General features: G+C 47.1%; 1 protein-coding gene across 2 annotated transcripts; it reads left to right on the top strand.

The window, feature by feature from the left end:
- The first annotated feature begins 12,351 nt into the window (after nt 1–12,351).
- On the top strand, nt 12,352–17,113 carry SYS1 (SYS1 golgi trafficking protein). Of its 2 annotated transcripts, none has more exons than XM_080813439.1 (4): nt 12,352–12,535; nt 12,884–12,991; nt 14,588–14,655; nt 15,853–17,113. In XM_080813439.1, exons 2-4 carry the CDS (start codon nt 12,893–12,895, stop codon nt 16,091–16,093), a joined length of 408 nt encoding a protein of 135 aa, XP_080669565.1. In that variant the 5' UTR covers nt 12,352–12,535; nt 12,884–12,892; the 3' UTR covers nt 16,094–17,113. The 2 variants fall into 2 exon arrangements, with proteins under 2 accessions (XP_080669565.1, XP_080669564.1); XM_080813438.1 differs by having other exon boundaries at nt 12,382–12,535; nt 12,752–12,991.
- Nucleotides 17,114–19,759: the final 2,646 nt, after the last annotated feature.

The raw sequence follows: 19,759 nt of genomic DNA, 5'->3' as shown, positions 1-19,759 counted from the left end.
GGGGGAGGCAGGAAGTGCTAATTTGTACCATTTGCCAATTCTGTGGTATAAATACTCCCACTGAGCTGATTTCAAGCTCCCAGTGTGATGTCATTGAACATGGAGTTGGTTAGAGATGAGCAATATTTCTACCATGTACAGTGCAAAATGATAGGCACAATAATATCAAGAGCATAGATAACAAGAAGACATAGTGAAATAATTAGGAAGTAATGAGTCTTGAGTACAAAGTATTTCCTTTGTTTTTAATAACTGTAAATTGACATAATTTCATTTTTAGTAATAATCATGTACCGTAAGGTGCCTAGCCTCTGTGGGTGCCTAGATCACCCACAAATTTCCTAAAAATTGAAGCAGTACAATCTGACTCTGGTACACCACTGCTTGACAGCTATAAACAATCAAAAGTTGGAATAATATTATTGCTAAAGCTTGTCTCATTCTTGCACAAGCAGAAGCCCTCCAGAGACACGTGGACTAATGGGGAGGGAAACATTATCCAGTTTTACTTTTTTTGCTTAATAATTATTTATCAAAATTTTTAAAACTGGTTTTACCACTGTAGACATATATCAGATTGCACATTTTAAATATGTGCAGTTTATTTTATTTCAGTTATATCTCCAAAAAACCATTTTTAATGGTTTCAAGGGGCTTCAAAAAATTGGAACATATTTACACTGTTTTGATCAATTGCATTTTTATGATAATTGTAATGACTGAAAATTTTAAAGCTAGTCTTATGGTCATAGAAGGTAAAATAATGATTCCATTGACATATATGTATTTTTAGGCAGAGAAATATGATAGCTCTATCAATAAGCTATTTAGGCATTAAAAAATACATTATTGGTGGGATGCCTGGCTGGTTCAGTCAGTAGAGCATGTGACTTTTAACCTCAGGGTCATGAGTTCAAGCTGCCCATATTGGGCATGGAGCCTACTTAAAATAAAATAAAAAATACATTATGATAAAATTTTAATGTGGTGAAGCTTGGGGTGAAAATTTGAGTCTGAATAGAAAAAAGAATGATGTGAAACCATCTCTACACCCAACATGGGGCTCAAACTCATGACCCAGAGATCAAGAGTCTCATGTTCTACCCACTAAGCCAGCCAGGCGCCCCGTTCATGTATTTTTTTAAAGGGATGGTTGTAGGTATCGAATTGCTAGGATATTTAGTTCAACTGACATAAACATTTTATGTTTAAAGGAATGATATAAAAATTTGGTTTTGAGTGTATGAACTTATAATATGTCAGAAATTACAGCCTTTGTACCTGTTTAAACTCTTGATGGTAAAAGGTTAGCCGTCAACTAAAAAATGTGCCAGAAAGTACATAGTTGTTCAATAATCATTTGGGAAGCACACTGACAAAAAAGATCGACTACTGACAGCTTAGACAGCGGAAGCTCTTCCATAAAACCATCCCGACCTCCTGAAATGAAGGAATTGATTTTCCCTTCTCTGATTTCTGAGAATCTCTCTGAAGCATGAAACACGTTTGAATATGATTATTTGTAGATTGGTGGGGTTTTAACTGGTGCTTCTTGGACTGGGGACAAGGGGGAACATGGATGGTCACTACTCCCATTGGGTATGTGTCTCTATGCAAATTTTGGGGCACGAAACTTCAGATTCTCTCTCCCTGACCCCCAAGAGGCTAAAACAATTTGAACAAACTGAGGCCTTTTAAGACATCTTAATAGGTTCTTCTTTGACTTCCATAAAACAAAATGCAGTAATCAAAGGTTTAGTGAACTTAATTAAAGTCCCCAATTCCCTATGTGGGACTGAAGTAAAACACAACAAACAAAACAAAAAGCCAACCAAGCAAACAAACCTCCCCTCTACCCTGTATTAAGGGCCAGAGGTTCTTGATTAAAATCCTGTGTACTGCACTTGCCAGTTAGAGGAAAGTTTGAAAGTCCCTTCGCTCCTCAGTGACATGGGGGATAAAAGACCTACCTTTTGGGGTACTTAGGAGGATGAAATAAGGTGAAGTTCTGGGTACCAAGTCCATGCCTGCTACATTATGGCACTTCCTTATTTTCTACCCCTGAGGCGGAGGAAGTCTGGGGGATGGCATGGGCCACACACAGATCCTCCTGCCAGCTTCCTTCCTTCCTTTCTTTTCTTTTCTTTTTTAAGAAGGTAATTAACAGGGGCACCTGGGTGGCTCAGTGGGTGAAGCCTCTGTCTTCAGCTCAGGTCATGATCTCAGGGTCCTGGGATCGAGCCCCGCATCGGGCTCTCTGCTCAGCGGAGAGCCTACTTCCCCCTTTCTTTCTTCCTGCCTCTCTACCTACTTGTGATTTCTTTCTCTGTGTGTCAAATAAATAAATAAAATCTTAAAAAAAAAAAGGTAATTAACAGTTTACAAAGTGCTCCCAAGGCTTTATTTCATTTAATCTATACAACTCCATATTTAAAATTTTTTTTTAAGGATACTGCATGTAAATTTATTTGTCTTCACAGATGCTTAAGGCTTAATTTGTTGCAAGCCTTAGAGATAAAAATAGATGAATAATTGTAGAATACTTTTGATAGGTTACACATATGGCACACTCAAAAATTAGTATATGACTTTTGCTCGATCCCATGCAACTCATCACGGATTGTGAAAATAAATCTATTTTTAAAACATATTTTATTTATTTATTTGACAGACAGAGATGACAAGTAGGCAGAGAGGCAGGCAGAGAATGAGAGGGGGAAGCGAGCTCCCCGCTGAGCAGAGAGCTGGATGCCGGTAGATCTCAGGACCCTCAGACAAGACCTGAGCTGAAGGCAGAGGCTTAACCAACTGAGTCACCCAGGTGCCCCAAAATAAACCTATTTTTGATGTGATGAGCATTGGGTGTTACACCCAACTAATGAATCGTTGAACACTTCATCAAAAACTAATGATGTACTATATGTTGGCTAATTGAATTTATTTATTTTTTTAATTTAATTTATTTTTTCAGGGTTCTAAGATTCATTGTTTACGCACCACCCCAGTGCTTCATGCAATCCGTTCCCTCCTTAATACCCACCACCAGGCTCACCCATCCCCCCACCGCCCTCCCCTCCAAAACCCTCAGTTCGTTTCTCAGAGTCCACAGTCTTTCATGGTTCGTCTCCCCCTCAGATTTCCCCCAATTCACTTTTCCATTCCTTCTTCTAATGTCCTCCGTGTTATTTCTTATGCTCCACAAGTAAGTGAAACCATATGATTATTGACTCTCTCTGCCTGACTTATTTCACGCAGCATAATCTCCTCCAGTCCCGTCCATGTTGGTACAAAAGTTGGGTGTTCATCCGTTCTGATGGAGGCGCCAGCTTCTTTTCAAGCAAAGAGTTGTGATTCGGGGAGTGAACAGGCAGCAGGAGCCTGAGATCTGGCCTATAATTGGGGTAAACCTGACCCTCTCCCTTTCCTCAGGCCTCCTAGGCCAGAGGTCACTGAGGTTGGGCACACACTTGGAGCAGCCGGAGGTGTCCACCCCAAGAAACTACGACTGGTCCTCTTCTTCATGGCTCAGCTCAAGTGCCTCCTCTCCTGGGAGGCTTCTCAAAACCTTCTAGCCTTTTCCTTCTAGCTCCCCTCTCTCCCTCCCCCGAGACCTCTGTTACTCTGTCCCTCTCCTTGGTAAACCATGCCTTTCTCTCTTATGTTGGAGATTAAGGGCACAGGCTTCAGGGTCAGAGAGATCTGGGCTCTAATCCTCGCTGTGTGACACAAGACAAGACACTTTACCTCTCTGTGCCTCAATTTCTCTTTAGTAACTTGGGAGCCATGTGTGTTGACAGTATGGTGTTTAGCACAACACCCACCACAAAAGGATACCCATTTTTGTGATCACAGAGGTCTCCCTCTAAGAGTCTTGAGTTGGGGAACTTTCTTGCAAAAAGCTCCTCACACAAAGTAAATAACAGGTAATCATGTCACTATTTTCAGAACAGCTGAGAGAGTGGGCGTGGGGCTCTCTCTCCCTGAATGGTGCCAACCCTCTTTGGTCTTCCTCACTCCATGCAAATTTCTCTTCAGCTCCAGATAATGACAGCCTGGAGTTTCCAGAGGCCATGGAATGTCCAGCCACTGCCTTGCATAACCACAGAACCCGGGAACACTGGACAAGGAAGGGCCCTCCCAGACCGTTCACCTGAACAGCACCCCCATTGTAAGACAGGCAAATCAAGGCCCACACAGTGAGGCAGCACCCATGGGAAGGATGGTAAAGAATTCTAAAAATAGCCGCACCCCTTCCATTCACTTTCTCCTTGGTTTGTTTTATTTATTTTCGTCATGACACTTTCCTCACCTGACATCATGTCTTTATCCTTTTCCTCGTTTATCATCTGTTTCCCCACCAGATGTAAGCTCCATGAGAGCGGGAACATGGTCTTGTTCATGGATGGATCCCTAGCATCTTGCCCAAGATCTGGCCCAAGTCAGTGTCCAGTAAATGTTTGTCGTATAGATAAAGGAATGAATGCCATTTGGATGTTTGTCCTTAGAGATTCAGACACAAGCATTCACTCATTTGCTCATCTATCCAACATTTAATGAACACCTTCTGTGTGAGAGGTTTGTTTGAAAAATCCTGGTGAATGAGACACTGCCCTTGCTCTCCAGCAGGTTCCTGATTAGGGAAGAGTAGCCACCAGTGGCTAAGGACCCATTATATCCCAAGCTCTGGGCTGGCAGCGTTATGTGCATTTTCTCTGTATGTGCAGCTACAGCAACAGCTGACTGATACAGGATTTAAATCAGGTTTCTCTGATTCAGTCTCACTATGTTGTCCCACTGAGTTGATAGCTCTGATTCCTGTTTTCCCCACAAAAAAACATTTTTTAAAATTAAATTCAGTTAATTAACATATGATATATTATTTGTTTCAGGGGTACAGGTCTGTGATTCATCAGTCTCATCTAATACCCAGTCCTCATTACAACACATACCCTCCCCAGTGCCCATCACCCAGTTACCCCATTCCCCTCACTCACTCTCCCCTCTAGCAACCCTCATTTTGTTTCCTGAGATAAAGAGTCTCTTACCGTTTGTCTCCCTCTCTGGTTTCATCTTTCCCTCCCTTCCCCTATGATCCTCTGTCTTGTTTCTCAAATTCCTCATATCAGTGAGATCATATGATAATTGTCTTTCTCTGATTGACTTATTTCGTTTAACATAATACCCTCTAGTTCCATCCACATCATTGCAAATGGCAAGATTTCATTGTTTTTTTTTTTCTGAAGCCTGCATAGTATTCCATTATATGTATACACCACATCTTCCTTATACATTCATCTGTTGGTGGACATCTAGGTTCTTTCCATAGTTTGGCTATTGTGGACATTGCTGCTATAAACATTTGGGTGCACGTGCCCCTTCAGATCACTACATTTGTATCTTTAGGATAAATGCCCAGTAGTGTCATTGCTGGGTCACAGGGTAGCTCTATTTTCAACTTTTTGAGGAACCTCCACGCTGTTTTCCAGAGTAGCTGCATCAGCTTGCATTCCCACCATGAGTGTGGGAGGGTTCCCCTTTCTCCGCATCTTCGCCAACATCTGTCATTTCCTGACTTGTTAATTTCAGCCATTCTGATTAGTGTGAGGTGGTATCTCATTGTCCCCACAAAAACGTTTTGAGGTGTTCATCCCCGGGAGCAGAGAGGAAGATGCTGGGAAAGAGATTGAGACATGTGTCCCTGAGAACCTCCTGCGTACTAAACTTGAGCTTCCCCTGCAGTCCCCGACGCTGACGGCTGGAGAAAAGCACAGATAATAAAAATCCCAACCACTCACAGAGTACCAGACAGTTCTTCAAAGGGATTTTGGGTAAGTTATTGCATTTACATACCTCAAACTGTCCCAGAGGGTAGTCAGGGCTGGCATTATTACAACCAATTTAGAGCTGAGGAAATAAAGCTCACAGAGGTGAAGTGAGATGTCCAAGTTACAAAGCTTCATCTAAACCAGGATCCCTTGGTTTCTAGTTCTGAGCTCCTTCCAGACACCCTATTTCTTCTGTGTCCTTGACAGAGACCATCATCTGAGCGCTTCCCTGTGGGAGGCATAGCATCATGGGACACGCATGCCGCAGCCCAGAGACTGGAGCGTGGGAAGCAGAGCAGGATGCCTTGAACCCCACTTTATCAACATCCAGCTGAGTTTTCCCATTCCTCTCAACTTTCCCTGCCTCCCTCCCTCGAGGTCTTTTCTCCTGGCCTTCATCCCACATCCAGTCAAGGTGGAGATAGTGCAACTATTTTCTAGATGCCACAGAGATCAGAATCTGCTCTTTGCAAACAGCAGGAGCTGTTGGTGCAGCAGAAATGGGGCAATGAGGTAAAGGTCGTCAGCTAAAGCCTCCTCAGCCATTTGACTTATGACATGGGCAGTCCACCCACACCACTGTTTCCTCTTAAAATAAATGAGAATCCTCCCATGATGACGGGGCTGTGACCAACACCTCTCCTTCCTCAGCACATCTTTGCCCCTGCTAACTCCACTCATCTTTACGGTCTACTGCTTTTACCACTTCCTCAGAAAAACCTTCCCCTGAGGCCAAATTGTCTTCCTGCCCAACTTCCTTGACATTCACTACAACTTCTATTTCTACCATTACCATTCTGTTTTCTGGCTTTGTTTTCTAGCAGGGGGCCTGCTACATAGTAAGTACTCAGTATATATTTGTTGGATGAGTGAATGAATGAATCTGCTTTCCTCCTCTCATCCCTCCTGCCTCCCCCCCCCCCCCCACACAGTTCCCAGGGGTGGGGTAAGGCGATGTTGAACTGTAAGCTGGGAATTCATGGGCAAGGGCGGATGGCTGTGACCTCCGCTGCCCTATCCCTGCCACACTGGTCTTGCTATTCAGAGAACATGCCAATCTCCTTCCTACCTCAGGGCTTTGCATTTGTGAGCCCTCTCTCTGGAATGTTCTTTCCAGACACAAGTTGGCTTCATCCTTCATTTCCATCACATCTCTGCTCACATGCTGCCTCTTCAGGGAGGTCTTTGCTGACTGCTATTTCTGAAGTAATCCTTCTCAGTCTCCCTTATCCCTTGTTCTCACACCTTTACCCCCATCTTCATAGCTCTTCTCACGACTGGATGGTAAGTTTCACATTGTTGGTTGACTTATTTATTGTCTGTCTCCTCCACGAGAATATACACTCTATGAGGTCAGAGTTTTTCTTTACTTTATTCAGTTCTGGCACATAGTAAATGCTCAATGAATATTTATCAAATGATTAATGATTGATTGATGAAAAGGGAGGTGAAAAAAACAGGTTTTCTTTTTAAAAGATTTTATTTATTTATTTGACAAACAGAGATCACAAGTAGGCAGAGAATCAGGCAGAGAGAGGAGGAAGCAGGCTCCCCGCTGAGCAGAGAGCCTGATGCAGGGCTCGATGCAGGGCTCGATGCAGGGCTCGATGCAGGGCTCGATGCAGGGCTCGATCTCAGGGTCCTGAGATCATGACCTGAGCGGAAGGCAGAGGCTTAACCCACTGAGCCACCCAGGCGCCCCAGCTTTTCTTTTTAAAATAAAGCCCTGAATTCTTCACGTCAGATCAAGGAATTTCTAGGAAGGAGCAGAGAATATAGTACATGGTAGGGGAAGCCTGGGGAGTGGAGCAACTGTTTTCAGAAAATCTCACTTCTCTTCCTCCAGGAGTGTTAGACCTGGTAACCAATCCCTGAAAAAGAGTTCTTTTTCTTTTTTTTTTTTTTAAGATTTTTATTTATTTATTTATTTATTTGACAGACAGAGATCACAAGTAGGCAGAGAGGCAGGCAGAGAGAAAGAGAGAGAGGAGGAAGCACACTGCCTGTTGAGCAGAGAGCCCGATGTGGGGCTTGATCCCATGACCCTGAGATCATGACCTGAGTTGAAGGCAGAGGCTTTAACTCACTGAGCCACCCAGGCGCCCCTGAAAAAGAGTTCTTTATTTTAGAGAAACAATATCAGGGCGCCTGGGTGGCTCAGCCGGTTAAGCATCTCTCTTTGGCTCAGGTCATGATCCTGGAGTCCCCGGGTAGAGTCCCAGCACTGGGTGCCGGCTTCTCCCTCTCCCCATGCTTGGGATCTCTGTTTCTCTCTCTCTCTCTCTCTGTCAAATGAATAAAGAAAATCTTTTAGGGACACCTGGGTGGCTCAGTGGGTTAAAGTCTCTGCCTTCGGCTCAGGTCATGATCCCAGGGTCCTAGGATCAAGTCCCGGATCGGGCTCTCTGCTCAGCGGGCAGCATGCTTCCTCCTCTCTCTCTTTCTCTCTGCCTGCCTATCTGCCTACTTGTGATCTCTTTCTGTCAAATAAATGAGTAAACTCTTTAAAAAAAAAAAAAAAGAAAGAAGAAAATCTTTTTAAAAGAGAGAGTGAGAGAAACAATGTCCCCGGAGGCCCAGCCACCTGCTTGTATCCCTGGCAGCATCTTCCCTTCACAGAGAGATGATTTGCAGAAAAGCACTGACCCTTGAGCTTCCTCCTCTGAGCTTCAGGTTCCTCATCTGTGAAATGGGGAAAATGTATGTACCTACCTCCCCAGGGCTGTTGGGATGACAGGAAGATCACGTAGGTGAAAGCCCTGTGTGAACTGTACTGTCCAGTGCACTTCCTACTGTGCCTCGGGAAGAGGGAGCATGTGGAGTCAGGTTGGCCTGGGGTGGCGTTCCCGCTCTGCCACTCGCTGGCCGTGTGGCCTTGGGTAAGTGGTGTCCTTTCTCTGAGCCGTGGCTTCCTTATCTGTTAAGTGGGACCATGACTTGTATCTACAATTTCCAAGCTTGTTTTGGAAGTTCAATAAGAATCTAGTGAGATCATGTAAGTGTCTGGCTCACAGTGGGTAACTCAGCAAATGTTCCTCAGAGGCACACACAGCCCTTAACATACCCCGGGTGGCTCAGTCAGCTAAGTGTCCGACTCTTGATACCGGCTCAGGTCATGATATCAGGGTCATGAGATCAAGCCCTGCATCAGGCTCTGCATTGGGCATGAAGCCTGGTTAAGATTCTGTCTCTCTCTCCCTCTCCCCCCTTTGCCCCTCCTCCACTCTCTGCTCCTACTCTCTCTCTAAAAAAAATACTCTGGGTAACAAAGTGTTCTTAGTCTGAAAGAGAAAGCAGACAACGATGATTTCTTTCTCTCCAGTTTCTCTTCGGAGAGAGGTAATCACTGGCCAGAACCCATGCAGAGGAAAGGCAGCCAAATGCAACCTCCCACATGGAGTTTCCGAAAAGTGTGAGCGCAGAGTTGCATAACCTGTCCCTGAGAGTATCTTTCCTGAAGTGTTTTCATCAAACATTCCCTGAAAGGGATCACGTGAGTGGGCGGCCTAGGGAAGGAGGAAAGGAGGTGGGGTGGGATTAAGAAAGGAAGGTACCACATTTACTGAACTCCTACTGTATGCCAGGCACTGGGCTCATGCTATCTGACACCCACTTAGATCTTCCCCATAAATCTGAGAGATCAGATGTTACCACTCCCGCATTCCAAGGGAAGAAATAATAATTAATATTGCTAATGTTTACCTAATGCTGACTGCCTATCAGGTAGTAGTAGCGTGAGCACATATTTGATCCTCAGGACAAACCAAATCATGGGTACTATTCTTATCATCATTTTAATAGAGAAGGAGACTGAGAGTCAGAAATGAAGTAGCTTCCCCAAGGTCACCTAGCAAGATAGTAGTGGGGCTAGGATTCGAATATAAGTGGGGCTCAAAGCCCACAGACCTGTATGAGGACATCCCCCAAGGGATTTATGGGGAACGTGATCCCAACAAGAATTGACCTTATAAACCCACAGTGGGAGTTCGGTGTGGAAATGACGTAGGTGACCAAGTAACCAGAGGCACTCTTCTTCTCTGCGCTCGGAGGACAATTTGTCCCAGCTTGTGGCTGTTTTGTCATTCGGTCTCTGACCTAAAGTTTAAAATTTCATTCATAAGTTTGGAACCACAAACCCAGCAGCGTGGGAAGGGCCTTTGGAGATCAGCTATTCTAGTCCAACGCCCTCAGATTACAGATGGGAAAAAACCCTGAGGCCTAAAGAGAGGCATGGACATGGCAAGGTCACAGAGCAATTTTCTGTTAGAAGAGGATTTCATTTGAGGTCAATTACAGATCATCTTGTTCTGTAATTACCAAATGTTGGCTCTACTCTGAATCACTTGGGGAGCTCCTTATACGTCCAGATTTCTGCGTTCTGCCTCTGGCGATTCAGATTTTGGTTTGCAACAAGGCCTAGGAATCGGACAATATAATATGTTCCTCGGCTGATTCAGATGGCACAAGGCCAGGGACTGCATTTGGAAGTTGGAGTCCAATTCTCCTCCATCATTTTATACTTTGGCATACTAAGACGGGTCTTGCCCAAGGTCTTATGGCAGGTCACTGGGGCCCTAGTTCAGGCTTTGTGATCATTCTTCTTCTCTAGGCTTCCTGTGGTCAGATTCTCAAAATGGGCCAAGGAGGTTGACTAAGGGAGTTACTGTGGTTTTCCCCAGCTCTTGTTGTACCCAAATTAAGACAGAGAACGGTGCTCCATTTCCCAAGCTTGGAAAGATGGAATTCAAGAGCTGAAATCCTACAGGTAAAAGGAAACTGCAACAGGCTGTCCTGCAGGCCCATGGGGCTTTCCCAGAAGCAAGTTCCAGGCTCCAGGAATGACGTCAGACCCCAGCTATTCAGTGCCCTAACGCCTCAGGCTACCTGCGTTTTCCATTGCCAGAGAATGGCTAGGGAGGGCTTTCTGTCTGTGGGAGGTGACGGGTGGAGAGGGCCCAGCTGTGATGCGAGGGGGAGCCTGACTCAGGAAGAGCCAAACATTCCTGAACCTGAAAGACCAGGCTGCTTGCAGGAACTGAGTCAAACCTCTCAAGCACTTTTCCCGAGCTTCTCCCTACTCCGCCACTTATTTCGCGCTCTCCCCCCACCCCCCTTTGGGGATGGTTATTGGGGTTTTGGAGTGTGGTGTCTTGGGTTCAAATCCCCGCTCAGTTTCTTAGGAGCTGCCTTACCTACGTACGTAGAGGCACACTCCCTTTCTAGGCCTCTGTTTCTTCACCTTTAAAAAAGATGGGTAACACCCACTTTCTCGGATCGTGAGGATTAAACAAGATCATGTAAGTATTTGATAAACAGAAGATGTTTTCTCAGAAAATGGGTCATCAGTGGACCAGAGGGATTTGAATATATTTTTGTTGATCCAAATTGAGGCGCCTTAAAGAATGGTTGAGCTGGAAAGCACCTCAAATCTTTGGGCCTTAAGGACTTCCAAACTGGAGTCCAAGGGAACTGTTTACAGTATTTCTAAACGATAAGGGAAACCACATACTTACTCTTGATAAAGTCTCAACTTTTCTTTACTTTTGTCTGGAATAGTATCAACTCAAGGTGATAATATGATTATCACATGCTGTTCAGAGTTCTGATTGGCAGTTACATGTGTCTTTGATAAGTTTTTTTAATGGGGAACTAATTAGTGGAGGGTAGACTGAATGTTGACAAACGTTAATGTTGTCTAACTGCTCATTTCGTAATCAGGGAAGCTGGGGTTTAAGAAGGAAGTGGCTTGCGAGTCACGCAGCTCGTAGAGCTGGCTCTAAAACCCACATTCTTTCCCCGGAATCTGTTACTTCCCTTCTTTCCATTCTGGAGAAGGGGGATCTAGGCTCAATGAAGTTGAGGGGTTTGGGTCGGCTGGGACAGGAATAAAGTGATTCATCAATTTGCTGTTACTCTTTCTGTTTTGACTCATTCAGCAAATATTTACTGACTGCGTACACTCTGTGGACTCAGAGAAGGCGGAGAGAAAACAGTTACGGTGGCAGGCAGGGTCAGAATGTGCTTCCAGGTATGACTTCAGAACCTGTCCTTTTTTCTATTTTGAATATATATGTATATATAAATATAAATGGATACCCATGTTATAAAGCACCCACTACATTGCCTCCTAATAATCAGGTTATGTCAGAGGGCAGGGATTGTCCCAGTCGTACGTGTCCAAACCTTCCTGGCACCCAGTAGTAGGTTCATTTAAAGTTATCCCAGACTCTTACTAGGAGAAAGAAAACAGAACCTATATTTAGAGACTCATTAATTCCTAAACTTCTTTACCTCGCTCTTGCCCACCCCTCTCTCTCACCACTCTCCAAGTTGCCCCTCTTTTCCTCAAGATTCCCCTGTAGAGGGCACGCAAGCTCTACCGCTCTCGTGCCTCACTTCCGTTCGCCTTCACCCTTCATCTTGCGCATGTGCAAACTTCCCTTCCCGGCGGCCCGTACACCGGTGGAGGTGGCTGGGCCAAAGATTGCACCCACTACGCCTGCGCACTCTAGGCCCTGCCCCCTCCACCGCCGTCCCGGAAACGCTTCCTTCCTACGCCGTCGCCGCTGCTGCCGCCGTAGTCGTTGGACCTTTGCCTCTCTAGGCCGGTAGGGCTTCTCCTCCATGGTCCTATCTGTCAGCGCTGTTTGGGGAACCAGCCGGTGAGGCTGGGCCGCGCTCGGACGCTTGGACCCTCGAGTCGGTCACCGGTGAGTGAGCCCCGAAGGAGCCTGCGGACGGGCGGGCCCGAGCAGCTGGAATGGGCAGGATTTTCCCTCACCCTGGGAATGGGTCTGTCCGCCCCGCCTTTACCCACCCCACCCCCGGAATGGGCTCGCCCCCTCAGTCCACGTCCCTCCTCCCGGGAGGGGCGGCGTTGCTATGGTGACGGCCGGCTGGCTGAGGCCCGGCGTGTGTCCTCGCAGGTGCCAGGGCGGCCCTGGGCCCATGGCGCGGCAGCGCTGACCCAGGCCCCGGGTGGCGGCCGGGCCCCGAGGGCCGGCATGGCGGGCCAGTTCCGCAGCTACGTGTGGGACCCGTTGTTGATCCTGTCGCAGATCGTCCTCATGCAGACCGTCTATTACGGCTCGCTGGGCCTGTGGCTGGCGCTGGTGGACGGGCTGGTGCGCAGCAGCCCCTCGCTGGACCAGATGTTCGACGCCGAGGTAGGGTCCCCTGGACGGCTCGGTCTGAGTCTCGGCCTCATGGGGTGTGCTTTGTGGGTCCGACACCGCTCCCTCCTCCCCCTCGGGATCTAGACGTGGCTGGACCACCATCTCACTCTGTGACCCAGGGGAAAGGACCTCTTCTTTCTGAGCCTCAGGTGCCCCATCCATAAAAATGAAACCACTGAGAACAAAGGCAGATTATTAGTACAGAGGAAAGGGCCTGGATATCCTAAGGAACAGTCCTACATTCCAGGCAACGTGATGCATCTCCTTTCTGACACTCTGAGAAAGTGACTTCATTTCCCTGGCTGCAGATTCTCAGGTGCCAAGTGGGAGAGAGGGAGGATGAAAGAGCATTCATGCAGGTATTATGGTAACAGCCTAGACTTTGGAATTGGGCCTCGGTTTAAATTCCTCTTACTGCCTGTGTGATGTGGGGCAAGTGCTATCCCCTCTGAACCAATGTGTTCCTGTCTGCAAAATCATGGCAGAGCTCGTGGACTGCAATACAAAGAGCCTGTACTTTGGATTCCGAAAGCTTCAGCGTCCCATCTAGGTCTAAATATACTAACCATGGGGATTTGGGCAAGTTGCTTCACCTTTCTGAGCCTGTTTTCTTTCCTGGAAACTGGGCGGAATAATTCTCAGCACAATGTTATGAGGCCAGAGACCCCAGGGGTATCTAGGAAGGTGAAAGTGCTTTATCAAGTAATGGAGGGCAATGAAATGGTTGCATCTGAGAGGCAGCTGTGGTGTATGGTAATGAGCACAGCTCCTGGAGCCGGGAGGTCAGGAATGCAATCTTTGCTCCTGCTGCTGTTCTCTGTGTGGCGCTTGGGCAAGGTATTATCTGAAAAGGGGTAACAGTAATGTTAACAATAGCTTTGCGAGGCTGTTGTGAGGATAACAGGAGATTATCAAAGTCTGAGGTCTTTGTAAGCTGACGGTGCTGGGCAGATGTTTGGTGTTTGGTTGTCTCAAGAGTGGTGGAAGTTGCACACACACTGGGTGCCCAGTAGTAGCCTATTAGGAGTCCTCCTGGGAAGGGCCTTTGGGAATCCTGGGCGTTGTTGAAGAGCCTTCTCACGCACACGACCTGGATTCTAGAGCAGGGGTTGGTGGGCCTTGAAGGACAAGATAGTAAAGGGTTTAGGTCACAACTACTGGACCCCGCCATTGCAGTGCAAAAGTAGCCAGAGACAGTACTAAGCAAATAGGTGTGGTAGCGTTTCTGTAAGACCTTATTTACAAAACGATGCATCTGACTGGTGGGGCCTCAGTTTGCCAAACCCTATCTTAGTTCTTACTCTTGCCGTTTACTTACTGTATCACTTTGGGCAAATTACTTAACATCTCTGAACTTTTGCTTTTCCTTTGTAAGTCTCTTTTTGGCTGCTGTTTGGGGTCAAACGAGATACCATAGTGGATGTCTGTGAAAGCACCTTGTTGGAAATAGGCTGCCATACAGATGCAGGGACCTGTTGTCTTCTGTGCTGTGGGAAGAATGTGTTTTCCTTAGGAGGTCCTGGAGCCTGGAGCTCTGCCAAGCCAAGTCACTTTTCCAGCATATTTCCATTTGTGATTCCCCCCCAGATCCTGGGCTTTTCCACCCCTCCAGGCCGGCTCTCCATGATGTCCTTCATCCTCAACGCCCTCACCTGGTGAGTATCACCAGTTTTGCTTTCCAGCTTTTGGGGTCCTAGCACTGGAACTAACTTCCTCAATTCAGACATGAGACAGGCTGGCACTTGTTCCTGGGGAGTGGTGGACTAAATTGGTGGCAAAGGCCAGTTTTGGGACTGGCTTCATTTATAGGGCTCCTTCCATTATGATTTTGCTTTAGCTGGAAAGCTCTTACATCACTCTGCATGCTGCCTGTGGGATAGCTTCCATCTCAGATCACTTCCCTGTTGTGGAACGAGGTGAGGAAGGGATTGGACCAGTAGTCAGGAGAAGTCAGTTCTGTTCTTGGTCCGTGTGCCATTGGCCAAATTACTTCCCTCCTCTCTAGGCCTCGGGCTCCTCGTCAGTACACCTGAGAACTTTGACTGGGTAACATTTAAGGCCACTTGTGACCATTGCCTGCCCCTTGAGAGGCAGTCTGGCATAGCGATTAAGATCTCAGCTTCTGAAGGCAGACTCACTTGGCTTTGAATCTCAGCTTTCCCACTAGTCTAGGACTTTGGACAGTTGATCTATCTAGGCCCCAGTTTCCTCATCAGTAAAATGAGGCAAATGATATTACCCATCTCATAGTTGTAAGGGTTGAATGAATTCATTCATGGAAAGTACTTGGAACAACACCTTGCACATTACTGTTCTTGACCTTACACTGGAGATTGAAAATGGGTGGGCTATGACCTGAATTTGGCTCCTAGATATGTTCTGTTTGGCATCCCACAAATAGTGTTTAAAATATTTTTCCATTTAGTTGAAAGTCAGGATGTTTTATATATAAAATCCAGATTTCTGGCTTCTTTTGAAAAATGGGAAGATCATTTGATTCCAGGCCAACCTTCCAACATGAGGATTTGTCCAGCTGCAAGTAGCTTGTTGTCCCCACTTTCAGTGGCCCGTGTATGCTTCAGGGTGCCACAATCCCCACAGTCCCTAGGATTCCCCTGAGGGACAGTTACTATTTCTCATCAAGCTTGTACTTTTGTTTTTCTTCTACCCAGCCTGATTCCCTCCCAGCATTACCTGCCAGCTCTCTCTAGGCATCTAACAATGTAACCCTTGCTTCACACTTCTCTTGCTTGCTTCTGACCACTATGCTGTTATCTTAATTGTCTCTACTCCCCAAGTGATCTAAGGCCAGGACAACCCAGTGATAACTCACTGCTGTCCTCTCCCTACAGTGCCCTGGGCTTGCTGTACTTCATCCGGCGAGGGAAGCAGTGTCTGGATTTCACTGTCACTGTCCATTTCTTTCACCTCCTGGGCTGCTGGTTCTACAGCTCCCGTTTCCCCTCGGCGCTGACCTGGTGGCTGGTCCAAGCCGTGTGCATTGCACTCATGGCTGTCATCGGGGAGTACCTGTGCATGCGGACGGAGCTCAAGGAGATCCCCCTCAACTCAGCCCCTAAATCCAATGTCTAGAGTCGGGTCCTTTGGACACCTGGCTGGGCACTTGGCCCCACCTTCCCTCCCCACCCCCCCCAACACCTTGGGCTGCTCTGATCCTCCAGATGAGGTCCAGCCCAGGTCTGAGGGGCACCCTGGAAATGTGAAGTCTCTGTTGGTGTGGGAGAGACAGTGAGGCCCCATCAAGAAGGCGGGTAGCAGTCAGGACCACAGCTGCAAGAATGGCCTCTGTCTGCTGAAGCCTGGCTGTCTGGGAGGTCAGCAAGGGGACCTCTGTCAGGGTAATAACAGAATTGGAACCATGTCATTCTTGAGCCACCATACCTGTCACCAGCCTGTTATTTTAAAAAAAGAACCGAATCAAGGATATCTGATTGGAGCAAACCACTCTTCTAGTCATCTGTCTTACCTTCCCGGGACAGCTGTTACCTTTGCCATGTTGCTGAACTGCAGCTATTCTGTTTGGAGAAACATTCGGTTTCTGGATCCATAGCCACAGAAAGAGACAGAGGTACAAAGTACTAGGCTGCGGTCGGGGAGAGGACAGCAGATGGAGGCATCAAGCACAAGGAAAATGCACAGCCTGTGTCCTGCTATACGCATGTGTGCACACACCCATGAACCCATGACTAACTTTCTTCCAGTTCTCTCTACCGGGTCCCCACCTGCTGCCAGCTTTCGACAGAGCAGGCCACAGGACCCCGAGAAGAGTCCCAGCATCGCTCCTGGTCCACCCTTCATGACAAAGTCACTGCCTCTTCTCTAGGAATGACTAGGCACCCCAGCTCCCACCGGACCTCACTTCTGGCAATAGTTCCTTTTTCCTGCCTTCCTGGGAATTCTGCAGTGGGAAGGGTATGATGGGTGCCCAGAGACAGGAAGCCCAGCCTTTCAGCTTGGGTTGCGCGGATAGTGCTGAGGCAGATAGGAGTTTGCTGCTAAGATTTCTGTTTGGGGTGGCATGTCCTCTGTGAGGGGCTTGCAGCTGTCCCTCCTGTGTACATAAATACAGTATTTTCCACGGTTCTGCCTGTGCTTACTTTGTACTGCTGTGGTTGGGCCGGTGAGAGACCTGCACAGCCAGACAGGGTAGCTATAAAGAATGATTAGGCCACCTCCTCCTCTTCTAGACCCCAGATTGTTCTTCCATTTGGTTAAAATACGAAGTGCAGGGAATTCCTGTCCTACCCCTCCATCTACGGCCACCTGCCATGACTGAGTTTCCTTTTTCTAGCCAGTGGTTTCTCAGTGTGTCTGGTGGAACACACTTGGTCTAGACCCACTTCTGTACTGAAACCATCAGTGTTCCTCTTCGGGTCATCTGGAATCTACCAAGAGCGTGGTCAGCTTTCAGCTTTGCAGTGTTAGGGCTTCACAGATGAGTTTTGCTTTCTGCCCACGAAGCCTTTCTAGCTTCCTGGCTCCCAGCACTGCAGAGTAGGGAGGTGAGGCTAACAGGATGAAGGTTTAAGAGTGAACATGTCTGTGGGAGACAGGGAGGGTGCTAGGGTGAGGCACTTCAGTAACTCGGTGCTCTGGCCAAGCTGGAAGGAAGCAGCTTGTTAATGGGACTTGAATCCTGGCTGCACAGTCTAGCAGATAAGGCCAACTGAGGTGACTTCCCCTGGGTTGGTGGATTTCCCCCAGACACCACAAACCATAAAGGCATGTGGCTAACGATTTTTGGGGAAGGTCACCAGAGCACAGGTCATGTGGCTGTTGTCTTCCTTGGTCAGCTGGGGGCTGGTTGCTCCAGCTGTGTTGGCACACATCTTTGGGAGTTTCCTTCAGAGACCTGAGCCTGTTCTGCATATCTTCTGTAATGACAAACTTTGCCCCTTGAGTGGTAATTTGGTTTTTAGAAACTGCCAGAAGTCAGGGGAGCCAACTTTTTTCCTCCAACAATACAGTGACAGAGCCGGATGACAGGAATGAAAAATGTGTGACCTTAATGAAATTACTTAAAAAAAAATTTTTTTTTATTTATTAGAGAGAGAGAGCACAAGCCAGGTGGAGAGGCAGAGGGAGCAGCAGATTCCTCACTGAGCTGGGAACCCAGTGTGGGGCTCAATCCCAGGACCCCAGGATCATGACCTGAGCTGAAGGCAGACATTTAACCGACTGAGCCCCCCAGCTGCCCCGAAATTGTTGTGATTTTCTAAAATAACAATAAAAGCAGTGTCTAGAGGCAGAGAGAACTGGACAGTGGCAGGGACGTGTTTGTCATTTTATTTATTTTATTTTTTACTTTATATATTATTAAAGTATTTATTTATTTTAGGGAGAGAGAATTCCAAGCAGACTCTGGTGAGCAGGAAACCCGATGTGGGGCTCGATCTCATGACCCTGAGATCACAACCCAAGCTGAAAGCAAGAGTCTGATGCCCAATTGGCAGCACCACCCAAGTGCCCCTGTTTGTCATTTTAGTAATAAATAGCTGTGCTTAATAGATGTCCAGCAGTGGGCTAAGTGCTTTACATGTTGTTTTCTTAATCTTCACAACAACCCTCAGAAGTAGGAAATATCATCTGTATCTTACAGATGTGGAAACGAAGGCTTTTGCCCAAGGTTATGTGGTACAAACTGTCAGACCCAGGATTTGGGCTCTGGTTCTAACAAACTCATTCTGAAAACATTAAAGGATGTGCAAATTCTTCAGTTTTACAATCTTTCACCTCTCACCTCTGCCTTCCACTGTAATTTTTTTTTTTTATTACTAAGGATATGTAGTGCCTTGTAAACACTTGAGTTTTCTAAGAACTGATAGACTATATTAAATACAGCCACAGAGTTCCAAGTGAACAGATGAATGTAGGAAATGGTTTTATTTCCAAAGGATAAAGGAAAGTTAGCTCTACCCCGCCACTGAGTTGGTGTATCTCTTGACTTTCTAGGGGATCTGAAGGGTGGACCTCCTTTCATTCCCCACCCCCTAGCCCCCTACTACCTCAGGTTCCATTTGGAGAGAGAGGGGGAGACTAGTGCATAGCTCGTGCTCAGAATAGTTTATGACCCAGAGGGAAGATGGGAAAGGAGAAAGGGATGTCTAGCTCAGAGGGTGCCCCTAGCTCCCAGTTCTAGGCAGCCCTGTCTGGATCAGAGCCAAATGGGGGCTGGGATGGCAGCCAGCCGATGCCAGGGGGTGGGGTGGGAAGGCCCGCATGAATCCTGTCGGGTGCACAGTTCAAACATGCTCCCCTGGAAGCACTTCGGCTGCTCAGTGACTTCCCAGGTCAGAGTAGCTTCCTCTAGCTGGCCCAGGGGGCAGTCTGTGCACAGACATGGATCTCCTCCCTATATCTGTAGCCCAAGGAGCACAGAGCTTCAAGGGCAGGTGCAGTATGGGCAGATTGAGGGCACAAGAGAGGCCCTCTGCGCAGAGGGAATTAAAGCCTTGCTTGAGGTTTTTTTGTAGGAAAGTAGCAAGTGGTGGTGAAAACAGCATTGAGACAGGAATGGGTAGGGGTTGCTGAGAGTTTGGATCCCTGTCCTGCTACTCTATGGCCAAGAAAGAATTGTAGGGGCATGGGGCACTTGGGTGACTTGGCTGGTTAAGTGTCCAACTCTTGATCTCTGCTCAGGTCTTGATCTCACGGTCATGAGTTCAAGCCCTGCGTTGGGCTCCATCCTGGGTGTGGTGCCTACTTAAAAAAAAAAAAAAAAATGGGTTGCAGGGCCCA

This window comes from Martes martes (genome assembly GCF_963455335.1).
Source record: "Martes martes genome assembly, chromosome: 9".
Classification (NCBI taxonomy): domain Eukaryota; kingdom Metazoa; phylum Chordata; class Mammalia; order Carnivora; family Mustelidae; genus Martes; species Martes martes.
This window is presented reverse-complemented; position numbering and strand designations above follow the sequence as displayed.